We start from the raw sequence: 15,264 nt of genomic DNA, 5'->3' as shown, positions 1-15,264 counted from the left end.
CAAGAGAAAAAGGTTTCTTACTTCCTGTCGGATTTTTACCGGCAATAGAGATCTCTGCGACGATCCGACACGATCAACATACTAAAAAACCAGGATGATTGGACGGCAGACGACAGTGGATCGGAGAAAAGAAAGTTGAATGGTTTTTGCCTTTTTACAACGAACGAAACCGATTCATACAAAACCAACCCTATATCCAATAAGGGGAGGTCAAGACGGACTGTCTGGTGAAATTTGGTGACCATCAGCTACCGGCGGCGGTGGCCGGCGACGACGGAGGTAACTCATTGGCAATTGACTGGTTTTCTAGAGAGAATTGAGACCTTCTCTCTAAAAATAATTTAAAAACAAATGAAATGAAAATAAAAAAAGTTTGTTATTTAGAAAACTTTAGGGGAAAATTGCACTTTAAATCCCCTAAGTTTGGCATGTTTTAAAATAATAGCTTGTAGGGACCGTTTTCATAGTTTACCCATTTTTGATGTATGTTATGTATTTTTTTATTTAATTTTTGTTTAGTCCTTGTACTTTTAGGCATGTTTTTCATTCCAGTACCTGAATCTATGTATTTTTTATTTATTTCATTTTTTGCACTTAGGAATAATTATTTTTAATTTAATCATTGATGTCATATCTCTTGTTTTATTTATTTCTGATTTTGACACTTAAGTTTATGTTTCTGCTATTTTAGTCCTTTAAGTTAATGTTTTCAAGATCTCATTTCGAGTAAAAGGATTTTCTTTTAAACGAGTAATTCAAATCAAGTCTCTAAATTTTAATTTTAATTTTCTCAATTAAGACAATCGATAAATTAAAATGGTACCGACAGGGCAGTTCAAGGGTGCTAATCATTCCTTGACTGTAACCGACTTCCGAACCCATTTTAATCGAATCTTTGGTAAACGCAGACAATTTTTTGTCTTAAAAATGATTTTTCTTAAAATTATTTTTAAAAGACGTTTTTAGGTATTCGACCTACCTAATCTAAAGACCGATGGCGACTCATTTTAATTTAATTCAAATTAATCCAAGATCACTAAATTTTCCAAATTAAAAGTCTTAACCGTTTTTTTAAACAATAAATAATTGTTCCACCAAAAAATGGTTATGACTGAAGAAAATCTCGAAGAACATTCAAGCAAGCGTAAGTGCACATGCTTTCCCATCTTTGAAGTCAGAATAGCATTGGCTACCTTACGTTATTCAATAAGGCCCACTTCCCCATCGTCCGTCCCCCTTGTCTCTTCTTGCATTCTTATGTTGTTTTAGTTGCTTTTAGTTCTAAGAAAGGAGTTAAAAGAGTGCAGCTGGTTAAAAATTAAATGTGATTGTTCCAAATACTTCTAAATGTGGAGATTAATTTGCTACGGTGTCAAAGATAATCAGTAGGTCCCAAAATTTTATTTGAAACATTTGAACTGATTGTTAGAATATAAGGTTTATGATGCTTTTTATTGCTCTTTGGTTCTGATTTCGGATTAATCTACTTGGTTTCTGGGGTTATATACCACCAATAGATCAAGTGAATTAATGTGTTACATTCCCTGATGCTGCTCATATTTTTGGAACAGATAGAAGATGCTCGAATGAATCTTTCTAACATTGAATATGACTTGGATGCTCTACAGAGAATGATTTCTGGTTTGGTGATAATTATTTTTAATTCCTTCTAGTACGTGTTGCAGTTTCTAAATGGTGCTGCAATTTCTCTTTTTCAGTTTCTACCCCCACCCACTTCTGACAATGTTAAACTTGTTAATGAAGTCAAGTGGTTCTTCTAGTAAGACAGAAGAGGAGCATCCTCCTTTTCATGTCTCTATTCTCCTCTTCTTAGCGAGAGTTAAAATCTCATACAAGCATTGATGAGACTTCAATTTCTATCTATTCATATACATGTATCTGAACTGTTCTGCTTCATTTTTTTTCTCTTCAAATTTGCTCACTTGCAGGATGGCAAAATTGGTTCATTGGAATATAAACAGGTATATAGATTTTTACAATTTCTTGCACTTTAGAATACGAAGTCAAATATGTAATTATGGTAGGAAAATGTGGTTGTAACTGTTAATGATATTTTTTGAATATTTGGATTCGGATTTCTGCTTTGCCCTGAGAAGGAATATGGTCTTTAGTTTTTCTTTACATCTCAGTGTGTTTCCTTTTTCTCGTCTTTGCTTGCATCTTTATTGGTTTATTCAAACTGATTTACCTATACAGTCTTTTTGTGGTAGGATCTTGCCAATGCTGGCGTGTGGTACCTTTGTAATATGGTTGGTGGCAAGAAAGTGAACATGCCTGAAGCTCTGCAGGTTGGTAACCTTTGAGTTTACAATCTTCAGTTCAAATACTAGATCATATCTAAAAGGGGAAGGGGAAAAAACAAGGGAGGGGGTGAAGTTTTTCATTGTCATATCCGTTTGGTTTTCCGTAGTGGATCATTTCTTTCAAAATCTGGTCTTAAATCCCTGCTAGTCTCTAAAAATGATTATGTGATCTGTGTTGCTGCACTAAAAGGGAACGATTATTTTATGAGTGTAATATTTTAGTCTGACTTTACATTTTCTTGTAGGAGCAACTTAAACTTTCCGGTAAATCTCGTGCTTTGCTTACATCAGGAACACCAACTCCAAAGGTATCTTTCTGTGTTTATGGAGTTCAAAACTGTGTTTTCTCTAGGCCAATACACATGCATCAATGTGTTATACTTCAATCTGTTGTGGTAAAAGACATAAAGAAAGATCTGGTTTGGTAAAATAAAGTGTGCATCGACCGAGGTATCAATATTATTTGTGTTTGGTAGCCTAAAGTTCAATGGGTCCACAAATCATGTGTTCATTGAGCTATAAATTTTCATTTATTTAATTGATTGTAATGCCTAATATTAATCTTGACTTGTTTATTTCAGGGTCTGAAAAACGTTGCAGATATTTTATCCGTAAGTAAGAAGTATTCAGGAAGAGACGGTATTGATAATTTGGATGAAGAGCCGAGAAGCCTGCAGAAGTTTGATTCATATTTTTTTGAAACCTTTACCCTATGCTCGAATAAATAAGGGAAAGGAGAAGTGAGCATCTACCCCTTGTTTGAGTAACATTTTTATTATTTAAGCAAGGGAAAGTAAAAGGAGTTGAATATCCCTTGGTTTCCCTTGAAACAGACTTTCTTATTTACCCCAATTTGGAGGAAAGCTAGGAAAAGAAAAAAGGAAATTTAAGATGTAAAATATATATTTTAATCATTTAAATCTTTTAATATAATTATTTTATAAAAAAGTAAATATAATTGGGAAAAGTCCTCTTTTCCTAACAAATTTCAATTATCCAAACAAAATAAAAATGAATCACTTACCTGATCTCTCTTTGTTATAATTGTTTATTCTAACATAGTGTTAAGTTTTGCATAATCAGCTCATCTAAAGTTTAACTTAGCGTGCCAAGTCCAGAACTTGTTTGTGGGACAATGTTTTTATGTAAATCCGATTGTCATTTTTACTTTGTTTTTTAGGTATAAGCTTCAATAAGGAAAGTGATGCATGAGAACTTAAGAACCTATGGACATTTGATGCGTTCTGATTACTGGGATTTTGATATTTTGCAGAAGCATTTCAGCTAGGAGCTGATGGCATCCTGTTCACAGTCAACATTTTGCTGTGTGGCAATTAAGAGAGATTACATATGCCTATGAACAATATAATCAACTTCTTTCTGCTATGGGCAAAAGAACTTATCTGAGAATATAAATTTTGTGGGGGTAAAGCCTACATTTCAGTTTGCGACATTTCTGTAGCTAGTTTGATTATCGTAGAGTATAAAATGTAATTTGCAGCATGTATTTCTTCAAATTGTTCGTCAGCATCGTAATACTAGTTTGCAATGAACACGTCCGACATTGATTCCATTGATTATGATGTGAGGTGGGGGGCATATCCAACCTTCACCATGAACTTTAACTTGGCACCATCGGAAGGCAACAAAATTTAAGAAATAAATTAACAATCACTCGAAACTAAGTTGAATCGCTAGCAACAGTTTAAAGCACAATCCAACAGCAATTATCTCGAAGCTAGATACAGTTTAGAACATTTTGGGAAAACACTAGGTAAACTAGAAAGGTCATCCTATGACAAAATTTCCAACTATCTGCTCCATTCGTAGTCTCCTCCGTATCTAGGATTGGCATTATTCACACGACTTGCTTCATCCAGTTTCGTTGAATTCGCGAAGGCATGCCATCCTAAAAGATATGGCAAAATATACTGCAGAGAAAAAAAATATGTTGTTCAAAGCAAGTTAGAAAACAGTCATGACACTAACAACTTATGGACTCATGTCCAAAGGGTTGATCATCCCTATTCACTTGTAAAAGAAATATTAAGGGGAAAGCCAAGTTTGGGGTGTGGGATACCATTTCCAAACAGTTCTCATTCAAACATGTCAACCCTTAGGAATTTATGTATGCTGCTGTGCAAGTAGTATTTGTTGAACAAAATTTGCCCGAGAAAAAAGAAGAAGATTCGATCCAAGATAGCATTTACTCGCAGCTATACATCTTATGACTTAAAAGTATGACATCATACATCCTAACACCATAGATAAAATGTTTAGAAAGAAGAAAAATAGAGAGCAGTGTATCATACGCTGAATGCTGATTTGAGGACAGTGAACTCTGCTCGCGTGACAGGAATATAAATGCTTTCGTCCATGTTTAGAAGTTTTTTTTGAACACCTTCAACAAAAGCCATTAAAATGTTAGGCCTCAATCTGTCACAGATTGATTATAATCACAAAGAGCATGAAATGGAAAAAGAGGAAAAAAGGGTGTTGGGGTGCATAAATATATGTTAATCTTTCCCATTCAGTGAGTTCTGGTTAGAAGATATATCAAAGTGGGTTTGATCCACCAACAACAGCATGGGCAGAAATTCCTCTAGCACATCATTGACATTACAGTACAATGAGACATATCCCAAGGCTAGAGTGATAAATGCATCAAACCTAAAACTGGAAAGGATCTACATGTGATGTATTAAAGAACTTTAATTCCTGGAAAGGATTCAAGTGAAGTGAGCATTACCAAGGTTAAAAAAGTGACCAGACCCATCAGGGAGTGGCTCCACCTTCAAGACCTTCCTAACCTTCCCCTCATCACTGAAAGTTAATACAATGTCATTAGAATTCATCTCAATTAAGAGCAAACGTGCATTTTCTGCAACATTTACACATGACAGCCCACTGCAAAATATATTTCACTACAAAAATAATCTAAACTGAATTTGATGTCGATAAGTACAGGAAGTAACTCAATCTTTACAGGCATATTATTAACAGTTAGCAACAACTATGGTTGTAGCTTCTTCCACCAAAAAGTTTATGCCTTTCCACGATTAATAGAAATAATGAATTAGAAGAATTTCTAGGCTTCAACTTACTTTAGGCAATGGTCCACAGACAAATATGGTATCCTTCATATAGAAACATTGCTCCCCCTATTGCAGAAAATTTTTCTATTGGAAAAATAATATCCATGGCTTGTCTTATGGAATCATTGATCCTCGATAAGCATCTACTTTTCATGTAGCACATGAACATATGAGAAACCGCAAAGCTGATATGGGACTGGGGATACAAAATATTTAAGCAGTTGCCAGGAATAGTTCAATTACCAATTTTAGCATTCGATATAGAGAGGGGTGTTTGCAGGTGGGGGGAGGGGAGGGGGAGGATTGTACCTTTTCCCTTTAAAAGGGTCATGGAAAAATTCACATGATTCCTTCGTGCCGAGGCTAATCAAAGTTCCAATTTCTGTAACCGATAACGAGAACACCTGGAGAGAAGCAAATCATCAATGGTTGCATATCATTTCTCTTGTATGTATTTACCACAAGGATTTGGCATTTGATTTACAGTATTCATCTGAATGTGGAGAACCAAATCATGAATTTCCAGACATTCAAATCTTTAAAGTGTTATAAACAAGATTTGGGACAAAAAAAAACCATTTGCTCCATCCTAGCATGTGAACCATGCATTTCTCCAAAGATTGGAAACACCGTTATCTAAAATGTCCAAGTTAATTTATCAAAAACAATTAAACTGAAAGCTAATTTAGCGAAAGATCACCTGCTTCCTGCCCCAATCATATTGTCTAACACCAGCTGCAGGTGCAAACTGTAGCAGTACAAACCCTTCCCTGGATATTTTAAATGCCCCTGACTGTACAAAACAAAGGATCACCATTTCCAACTATAACTACAGTTACAAAAATTTTAAAATAACCTAAAAAAGAGGAACTTCGAATGAAGCATACATCTAAAGGCACAAACTCAGGGGCCCTAGGTTCCACAGTAAGAGCAGCTTTCCCTTTGTAAATCGAATGACCCACGTAATACCTAGGCGGGGACCCTGCTGTGAAATAAAACACTTTAAACACTTGGGGGGGAAACCACTAAAAAGCGCTTTAAACACATTGTTTTCTTAAAACCTGAGGATGGAGGAGGTGAAGTAGACGAAGAGTTATTCAACTTCTGTTTCTGGTCGAAGTATTCAGATTGACGGCATTTTAGAGAAAACTTGGAGGGTTTGGAGGTAAAAGACAGGGTATTAAATTTAAAGGCGTGATTTTGAAGGGACTTGGGAGAAGAGAAAGAAGAGGAAAGCTTGGGGTTGGAGATGGTATTGAAATTTAAAGTTTGGGCAGAGACTGGAGGAGAATATAAGAATTGAAGTTGCAGCATTCTTTACTTTCTTGGATTTTTTCCCCCTTCAATTTCTCTCTTTCCCTAGACATCCCCAGCTATGTTATGACTACTTAAGCTTAAAGATTTCTCTTCTCAACATCTCACAAGAAAGCGGGTAAAAGTACTACAGAAGTCCTGCACTAAGTGGAAGATTATATTTTGGTCCTTTTAGTAAAGTAATCTTGTTCGTGTTTAGTAAATTGATATATCTATCTAAACTTAATGAAGGTGAACAAAAATTGACTTATTTTAAAAAAATTTCTTTTTAATTTTAACTGTTTGAATTATTTAAATTTATTCAAAAAATTTCTTAATTTAAATTTAAATTTATAAATTTTGAATAATTAAAAAACTTAATATTAAAATTATAAATTTTTTAACTAAATAATTTGATTGTTTTGTGATTTTGTCTCTCTTTATTTTTTTTTCTAATTTCTTCCTTGTTTTAAGTTTTATTGATTAAATTCAAACCACATGTTCTTCTACTAATGTAGAAAATATGCGTAATTTTAATTTTTATTTGACAATATTTTTTCTCTTTTTAATTTAATATTTAATTTTGTTTTTTATTTAATTTGATTCTTTAATATTTAACTCTTTATATATTATTTATTATTATTATTATTAATTTTTTGACTCCTCCAATACTCACATCAATACTTTATCTTTAAAATTGGTTTTAAAAAAATAATGTTATAAATATATTGTATACTTTAGATACTATTTAATTTATTAAATAACATTATAAGTTTCAGGTACACATGAGAAAAATAATATATATATATATATATATATATATATATATATATATATATATATATATAGTTGAAAAATCGTTTAAATTGTAAATTGATATCACAAATAATTATATTTAAAATTGAATAAAAATTCAAACAAATATGTTTGATTAAATTTAATTCGACTAAAAAATAATTTAAATAATAATTGAATGAAAAAAAATAATGCTCGTAAATTTAAATAACTTAAATTTTTTTATTAGACTTGATTCATTGTAGCTTCAGCTTGGAAACAAGTGTTAGGTTTTGCGTGAAAGTCATGTAGCCATCACATATTATCATAAACCATTTTCCTTTTACACATTTTCATTATTCTTGCATGAAAATGTGTAAAAGGAAAATGGTTTATGATAATATGCACCAACATCAGATTCTTGCATGATATGTATAGGAATTTTCTTCTACTTGTTTGTGCATATACCACAAATTATTTGTAATAATTTACGTCACGAGAACATGCAAATTTATTCAAAGCATGACATGTTCCTACGTTTATTGGAGGAAGCAAAATACGAAAAGCTTCAACAACATTGGTAATTCAGAAAAATGCCACGTAGAGAAGAATGTATGTGCATGTAAAAGCTACAATTGAGTTGACAACATACGAAATCAAGGTTCTCTAAGCATCAAAAGTGACAAGCAAATCAAAGAAACATTTCATGTAAACTAAAAGCAAATTCAGAAAAATTATTGGAGATGTCAGTTGTGGGGAGCTTCATAGAATCTAGCATTGGCAGTGGCAGGTAAGTTGAAAATGAATAAGAAGGAAGAAATTCATGGAAACTCTAGAAAATTAAAAAAATAATCCCAGAGGCCAGAGGTTTCCCTACTGTTGACGAAAACGGGTAAAGAAAACAAAAGAACACAAGAATTTTACGAGGTTCGGCAATGTGCTTACGTCCTCGGTGCCTAGGCGGCGCTAGAAGTTTTATTCAATGATCTTTTAGGTCTAGGTTACATCTCTATTTATAATAGAAAACCCTGGTACATAATTACAAAATCAACCCTGTACCGTATCGCGGGGGCTGCGCCCCCACACCCCCAACCCACATAATTCGTAACCCCACAACGAGACTTTTTATGAGCCATACATAACAAATCTCCACCTTGGCGAATATCCTGCCCCTTGGAAACTTCAATGTGGGTTGGGTTACCTTGCTTCTTTAACAACTCGAAACATTCAACAAGTCCAAGCAATGCTTGAACTTGTCTGTCGTAACTGGCTTGGTGAACATATCAGCGGCATTCTCATCAGTATGTACCTTTTGAAACAAAACCTCTCCAGATGCAACCAACTCTCTGATCTTGTGGAACCTTACATCAATATGTTTAGTTCTAGCACGATACACCTGATTCTTAGCCAAGTGAATAGCACTTTGATTATCACAAAGCAACTGAACTCCACCTTGTTGAACACCCAACTCCTTCACTAAACCAGTAAGCCATAAAGCTTCTTTTGCAGCTTCAGCCGCTGCCATGTATTCAGCTTCAGTTGTAGATAGTGCCACGACAGATTGAACAGTAGACTTCCAGCAAATAGGCCCTCCACCAAGAGTAAACACATACCCTGTCGTAGATCTTCTATTATCCAAGTCACCTGCATAATCTGAATCCACATATCCTACAACCAAAGGATTATCCCGCTGACTCCCAAAAACAATTCCATGTCCCACAGTACCCTTTAAGTACCGAAAGATCCACTTGACTGCATCCCAATGTTGCTTACCAGGTTTAGACATGTACTTACAAACTTGACTAACAGCATGAGCTAAATCAGGACGAGTACATACCATCGCATACATCAAGCAGCCAACAGCATTAGAATACGGAACCTTTGCCATATTTTCAGCTTCCTTATCTGTCTTAGGGCACTGTTCTGATGAGAGCTTAAAGTGATTCGCCAATGGAGTGCTCACTGGTTTCGCGCTGCTCATCGCAAACCTTTCTAGCATTTTCTCAACATAACCCCGTTGAGATAGCCGCAGTTTCCTTGAGTCTCTGTCCCTGCAAATTTCCATTCCAAGAATTTTCTTTGCAGCACCTAAATCTTTCATATCAAATTCCTGACTCAATAAAGTTTTCAAACCGATAACATCATCCATGTTCTTCGCAGCAATCAACATATCATCAACATACAGTAATAGAAAAATAAAAGAACCATCATCAAGGCTCTTAACATAGACACAACAATCATACTCACATCGGTTGTAGCCAATCTTGATCATATAAGAGTCAAACCGTTTATACCACTGTCTCGGAGACTGTTTTAACCCGTACAAAGATTTCTTCAATCTGCAAACTAAATGCTCGTTTCCAGGTTGAGTGAAACCTTCAGGTTGCCGCATGTAGATCTGCTCCTCTAAATCACCATGCAAAAAAGCAGTTTTAACATCCATCTGCTCTAAATGCAAATCCCAACTAGCCACCAATGCAAGTACTGCTCGGATTGAAGTGTGCCTGACCACAGGAGAAAAGATTTCATCATAATCAACTCCTTTCTACTGTGAAAAACCCTTCGCTACCAAACGAGCCTTGAACTTCTCCCCCTCTTTTTCTGTTACTGCTGGTTTCTTCTTATACACCCATTTGCAACCAATCGGCTTCTTACCCTCAGGAAGGGGAACTAACTCCCATGTGCGATTGTGATTCAAAGACTCCATCTCCTCAACCATGGCTGCCATCCACTTGTCGTTTTCCTGACTAGTAACGGCATCATGAAAAGTAACTGGATCATCACTGCTAACAGTAAGTGCAAAAGATACCAAGTCTTCAAAACCCAATCTGTTCGGAGGCTTTATATTCGTCCGTCTCACCCTGTCTCTGGCGAGACTATAATCCTGCAAATCATCCGTAGTGGAACCACCAGAAGTCGGTTGAGAAGTTTCTGGTTTCTCAACTGGAAACTGCTCGAAATCTACCACTGTCGTGTCTTGCTTCTGCTGCAACATAGACTGTTCATCAAAAACGACATCTCTACTAATCACAACTTTCTTCGCAACTGGATCCCAGAACTTGAATCCTTTGACACCTTTCTTGTAACCCAGAAAAATGCACTCCTTCGATTTTGCATCAAGTTTGGATCTCTCATCAGCAGGTACATGCACATAAGCAGGACAACTAAAAATCCGTAAGTTATCAAAACTAACATCATGACCAGTCCATACCTCTTCTGCAACTTTCCCAGCCAGCGATGCCCTTGGCGATCTGTTGATAAGGTAACACGCCATGTTAACAGCCTCAGCCCAGAAGTGTTTGGGAAGCCCCGCATTCAACCGCAAACATCTGGCTCTTTCATTCAACGACCTGTTCATTCGTTCTGCAACACCATTCTGTTGTGGTGTCTTGCGCACTGTAAAATGCCTCTGAATCCCATGCTCCTTACAGAATTGTAGGAACCGTGAATCTGTGTACTCCATACCATTATCAGACCGCAAACACTTGATTTTTCGTCCTGTTTGGTTTTCTACCTCAGCTTTCCACAGCTTGAACTTCTCAAAAACTTCAGATTTCTGTTTCAAAAAATACACCCAAACTTTCCGTGAAAAATCATCAATAAAAGTAACATAGTACCTAGATCCACCCAAAGACGATGTCGTGGAAGGCCCCCATACATCAGAATGCACATAATCAAGAATCCCTTGAGTTGTGTGCTTCGCAGTCTTGAAACGGACTTTAGTCTGTTTACCAAGAACACAATACTTGCAAAAATCGAGCTTACAGCTTTTGACACCATGCAACAAGTTTCTCTTGTGTAATTCTGCCATACCACGTTCACTAAGATGAGCAAGACGCATATGCCACAATTTTTTCGTATCATCACAGGACTCAACAGAGTGAACTCCACCTGCAACGGTACTCCCTAACAATCTGTAGATATTCCCTGCAGTCATCTTGCCTTTCATCACAGTCAATGCTCCTTTAACAATCCGAATGGTTTCCCTATCCTCGTCAGCCTTAGGGATAAAACCATTCTTGTGCAAAGTGCCCAAGGAAATCAAATTCTTCTTCAAGTCTGGGATATGTCGAACACCACTCAACGTCCGAACGGAGCCATCGTGCATCTTAATTCTGACATCACCAATACCAACAATATTGCAACATCGATCATCACCCAAATAAACCGAACCAGAATTAACCGGCCTGTATGTCGAAAACCATTCCCTATTTGGCGTGATGTGATAAGAACATCCAGAATCAAGAATCCAAGCATCCGTCAATTGTGTCGTTGAAATAGAAAGCATATCACCCTCACTGCAATCAGAAGTATCATCCTCGACCACGTTCACAGACTTGGATGAGCCATCACGCTTCTCATCGGTCTGCTTTTTCAACTTCGGACAGTCTCGCTTCATATGTCCCGCCTCCTTGCACTTGTAACAGTGAATCGTCTTCTTATCCCTGGATTTGGATCTGGAATTCCGCTTCCCGGACCCTGCCTTCTCTGGCTTCCGTCCACGATCTCGATTACCCTTGACATATAAGCTATCGGCTTGAGAGCTTTCCCCTGCATTCTGTTTCCGCTGGTTGTGAGCCAACAAGGCTGCAGTAATCTCCTCAACGTTGATAGTCTCTTTCCCATATGTAAGAGTAGTCACCATGTGTTCGTAAGAGGAAGGCAACGAACACAACAGAATCATCGCTCTGTCTTCATCCTCAATTTTCACATCAAGCCGAGCCAGATCAGAAACGATTTGATTGAAGACATTCACGTGTTGCGCCAAATCGTGATCGTCCTGCATCTTCAGCCCATACAGCCGCTGCTTCAGATACAGTTTTGTCGTTAAGGATTTGGACATAAACTGACTTTCCAACTTCCTCCAAATTTCGTCTGGAGACGATAGATGCATGACGTGATACATGACCTCGTCCGCCAAGCATAATCGTATGGTTCCTGCCGCTCGCTGCTGCAATTCTTCCCAATCTTCCTCATCCATTGACGCCGGCTTTGTAGGTCGCAAAGCCTTCAAGATCCCTTGCTGCGCCAATAGATCCTTCACCCTCGTTTGCCATAATCCGAAGTTACCCTGACCATCGAATTTCGCGACTTCGAATTTTGCTCCTGACATCTGATACCAATTATTGACGAAAACGGGTAAAGAAAACGAAAGAACACGAGAATTTTACGAGGTTCGGCAATGTGCTTACGTCCTCGGTGCCTAGGCGGCGCTAGAAGTTTTATTCAATGATCTTTTAGGTCTAGGTTACATCTCTATTTATAATAGAAAACCCTGGTACATAATTACAAAATCAACCCTGTACCGTACCGCGGGGGCTGCGCCCCCACACCCCCAACCCACATAATTTGTAATCCCACAACGAGACTTTTTATGAGCCATACATAACACCTACTTTCTTGCCGCTAGAAACACTCGTAGAGTCGTAGCCAAGTTTAAGAAAAGGTCTCTTGCTATTTTTGATCAATCAAAAATTAAATTAGCTTACCATTTTTCCATATGTAATGGGATAAGGGGAGGTATGATAGTAGGCAACCCCAACACCAGGTTGAGAGAAGCTTCCGTGGTGGACCTCCGAATTATGAAATGCCTTCCATGAGACTCGATCCCACGACCACAAGATTAAAAGCCTTGTGCTCTACCAACTGAGTTAATTTTTGATCAATCATTCTACCATATATATCATCGTGATCTGCTCCTCTACGCAGACCAAGTTTGAGCTAAATTTGTTGGCTCGGCTTGTTTCTGATCAAGGTCCTGTGGATTGGACCTTGAAAACCATTTTCATTACCGGGGAACAAGACGATGGTTGTTCCCAGAAATAATAGTTTTAGCTTACTTGGGTTTTTATTGTTCTTTGTTGCAATAATGCCAAGCCACAAGCTCACATCGCAGAATATGACGATTACTGGGGGGAACACGAGTTGAAAGCTAAAGAAAATCTTGAAAAGGCTTATAATCCCCTGCCAGAGGAAGTCCCCCACCATTACAACGAGCGTGCTTCAAGGTAAGAATGTAAAGCTGATGTTTAGTATCTCAAATAATCTTGTATCTTTGTTTTTGAAGTGTTAATTATTGTATTCCATGGAGGACCTTGATGGGGTTGGGGTTTGAAGGGAAAGAAGAAGAGGGTTTCCTGTCGCGCAACCAACCTCATCGACCAATGCTGGCGCTTCGATCCATACTGGGAAAGAAATAGGAAGAGGTCCTTGGATTTGGCCGTGATACTACAGGTGGAAAGGACAGAGAGTTTTATGTGGTCACTGATCCTTCAGATAATGTTCTTAATCCCACACCTCGAACTCTACGTCATGCTGTGATCCGAAGCATACCACTTTAGAACAGGAGCTCGTTATTTCAACTGATGACAAAACCATCGATGGTAGGGGAGCCAGGGTCCATATTGCTTATGGTGCTGGTATTAGTATTCATTTTGCAAGGAACATCATCATCCATAACCTCTGTATTCATGACATTGTATCCGGCGACGGTGGCATGATCAGGGATGCTGAATCCCACTGTGGAGTAAAAAAAGCAAGTGATGGTGATGGGATTTCTCTTTTCGGAGCAACCAACGTTTTGATTGACCACCTTTCAATGTACCAATGTTTCGACGGTCTCATTGATGTTATTCAGGGTTCCACTGCAATTACTATTTCCAACTGCCATTTTACTGACCACAATGATGTAATTAGAATTTTTTCCTACTGTTGTTAGGTAAAAGAATTTCAACATGGTCGAGTGACAAATTAATTGATATTTTGGTGCGCATGTAGGCGACGGTGTTAGTAGCAAGTGACAAATATGTGGAAGATGAGAAGATGCAAGTGACTGTTGCTTTAAATCACTTTGGTAAAGGATTGGCACAGAGGATGCCTAGATGCCGATTTGGTTTTGCCCATGTTATCAACAATCACTACACTCATTGGATCATGTCTGCCATAAGCGGCTGCAGTCACCCTACAATTATCAGCCTGGGCAACCGATATAGAGCTTCATCAGACAAGATAACAAAGGAGGTGACTTGGAGGAATAACGCACCACAGGAAGTGTGGAAGAGTTGGGATTGGGTATCAGAGGGTGATAAATTTGTGAATGGTGCCTTTTTCACTCCGTCTGGAAATCCAAATGCCAACAAGAAATTCGGAGGCGATAAGATTCTGCCTTACGAGCCTGGTCGTAAGGCGCCTAAACTCTCTGTTTTTTCTGGTGCACTTGAATGTAAACCCGGGAATCCGTGCTAAACACTTTTCACTTGTGTTTCTCTTTCTGCGAAAAACGTGACATTGACATGTTTGAGAATGGTGACAAGGAAATGCAATCCGTCTTCTTTCTTGTACTCCGAGCATTTCCTAGTTGTAAAGTACCTTTGTAAACTATAAGAATCACATTTATTCATTTACACAAGGCCTTGCTTTACATTAATAGCTTTGCGGAATGGTAAAACCAATTCAGTTTACTACTAAAACATAATACTGAGTTTAACTTCACGTAAGCTTTAAAGTAAAACCAAAAAGATAAAAAGTCCAGCAGGGCATCTCCTCACATTATATCCCTTTTGCTTTCTGCGCGTCGTATAATATTACTAAGCATAATAGTTCAACCGAAATACAAGTAATTTTTTCTTCTTCTGTGGGGTGATAATTTCTGTTTCCTGATAACATACTGAGCATGCTAGAACATGAACTTGTTCACCTGAAGAAGAAAATAGGTTTAAGTTTAAGTTTACAAGAACATATCTGGTAATGAATACAAATCAACACTATGCTAAATCTGG

General features: G+C 37.4%; 2 protein-coding genes and 1 pseudogene across 3 annotated transcripts; 2 read left to right on the top strand and 1 right to left on the bottom strand.

Moving 5' to 3' along the window:
* The first annotated feature begins 1,532 nt into the window (after positions 1-1,532).
* Positions 1,533-3,058, top strand: LOC120174514. Of its 2 annotated transcripts, none has more exons than XM_039181335.1 (5): positions 1,533-1,646; positions 1,950-1,982; positions 2,232-2,309; positions 2,570-2,632; positions 2,906-3,058. In XM_039181335.1, the coding sequence occupies exons 1-5, from the start codon at positions 1,548-1,550 to the stop codon at positions 3,050-3,052; spliced, it is 420 nt and encodes a 139-aa protein (XP_039037266.1). In that variant the 5' UTR covers positions 1,533-1,547; the 3' UTR covers positions 3,053-3,058. The 2 variants fall into 2 exon arrangements, with proteins under 2 accessions (XP_039037266.1, XP_039037270.1); XM_039181339.1 differs by lacking the exon at positions 1,533-1,646 and adding an exon at positions 1,879-1,896 and having other exon boundaries at positions 1,929-1,982.
* Positions 3,059-4,010: 952 nt separating this feature from the next.
* Positions 4,011-6,781, bottom strand: LOC120174673 (single-stranded DNA-binding protein WHY1, chloroplastic-like). Its single transcript, XM_039181451.1, has 7 exons — positions 6,481-6,781; positions 6,307-6,401; positions 6,120-6,212; positions 5,729-5,823; positions 5,074-5,147; positions 4,637-4,725; positions 4,011-4,255 (listed from the first exon to the last, which is right to left on the bottom strand). Exons 1-7 carry the CDS (start codon positions 6,731-6,733, stop codon positions 4,136-4,138), a joined length of 819 nt encoding a protein of 272 aa, XP_039037382.1. The 5' UTR covers positions 6,734-6,781; the 3' UTR covers positions 4,011-4,135.
* A 1,448-nt stretch (positions 6,782-8,229) lies between these two features.
* LOC120174607 lies at positions 8,230-14,731 on the top strand (annotated as a pseudogene).
* The last annotated feature ends 533 nt before the right edge of the window (positions 14,732-15,264 follow it).

Source organism: Hibiscus syriacus, unplaced genomic scaffold (assembly GCF_006381635.1).
Source record: "Hibiscus syriacus cultivar Baekdansim isolate YM2019G1 unplaced genomic scaffold, ASM638163v2 tig00003103_pilon, whole genome shotgun sequence".
Taxonomy (NCBI): domain Eukaryota; kingdom Viridiplantae; phylum Streptophyta; class Magnoliopsida; order Malvales; family Malvaceae; genus Hibiscus; species Hibiscus syriacus.
Note: the sequence above shows the minus strand (reverse complement) of the source record. Positions and strands in the feature narration are given on the sequence as shown.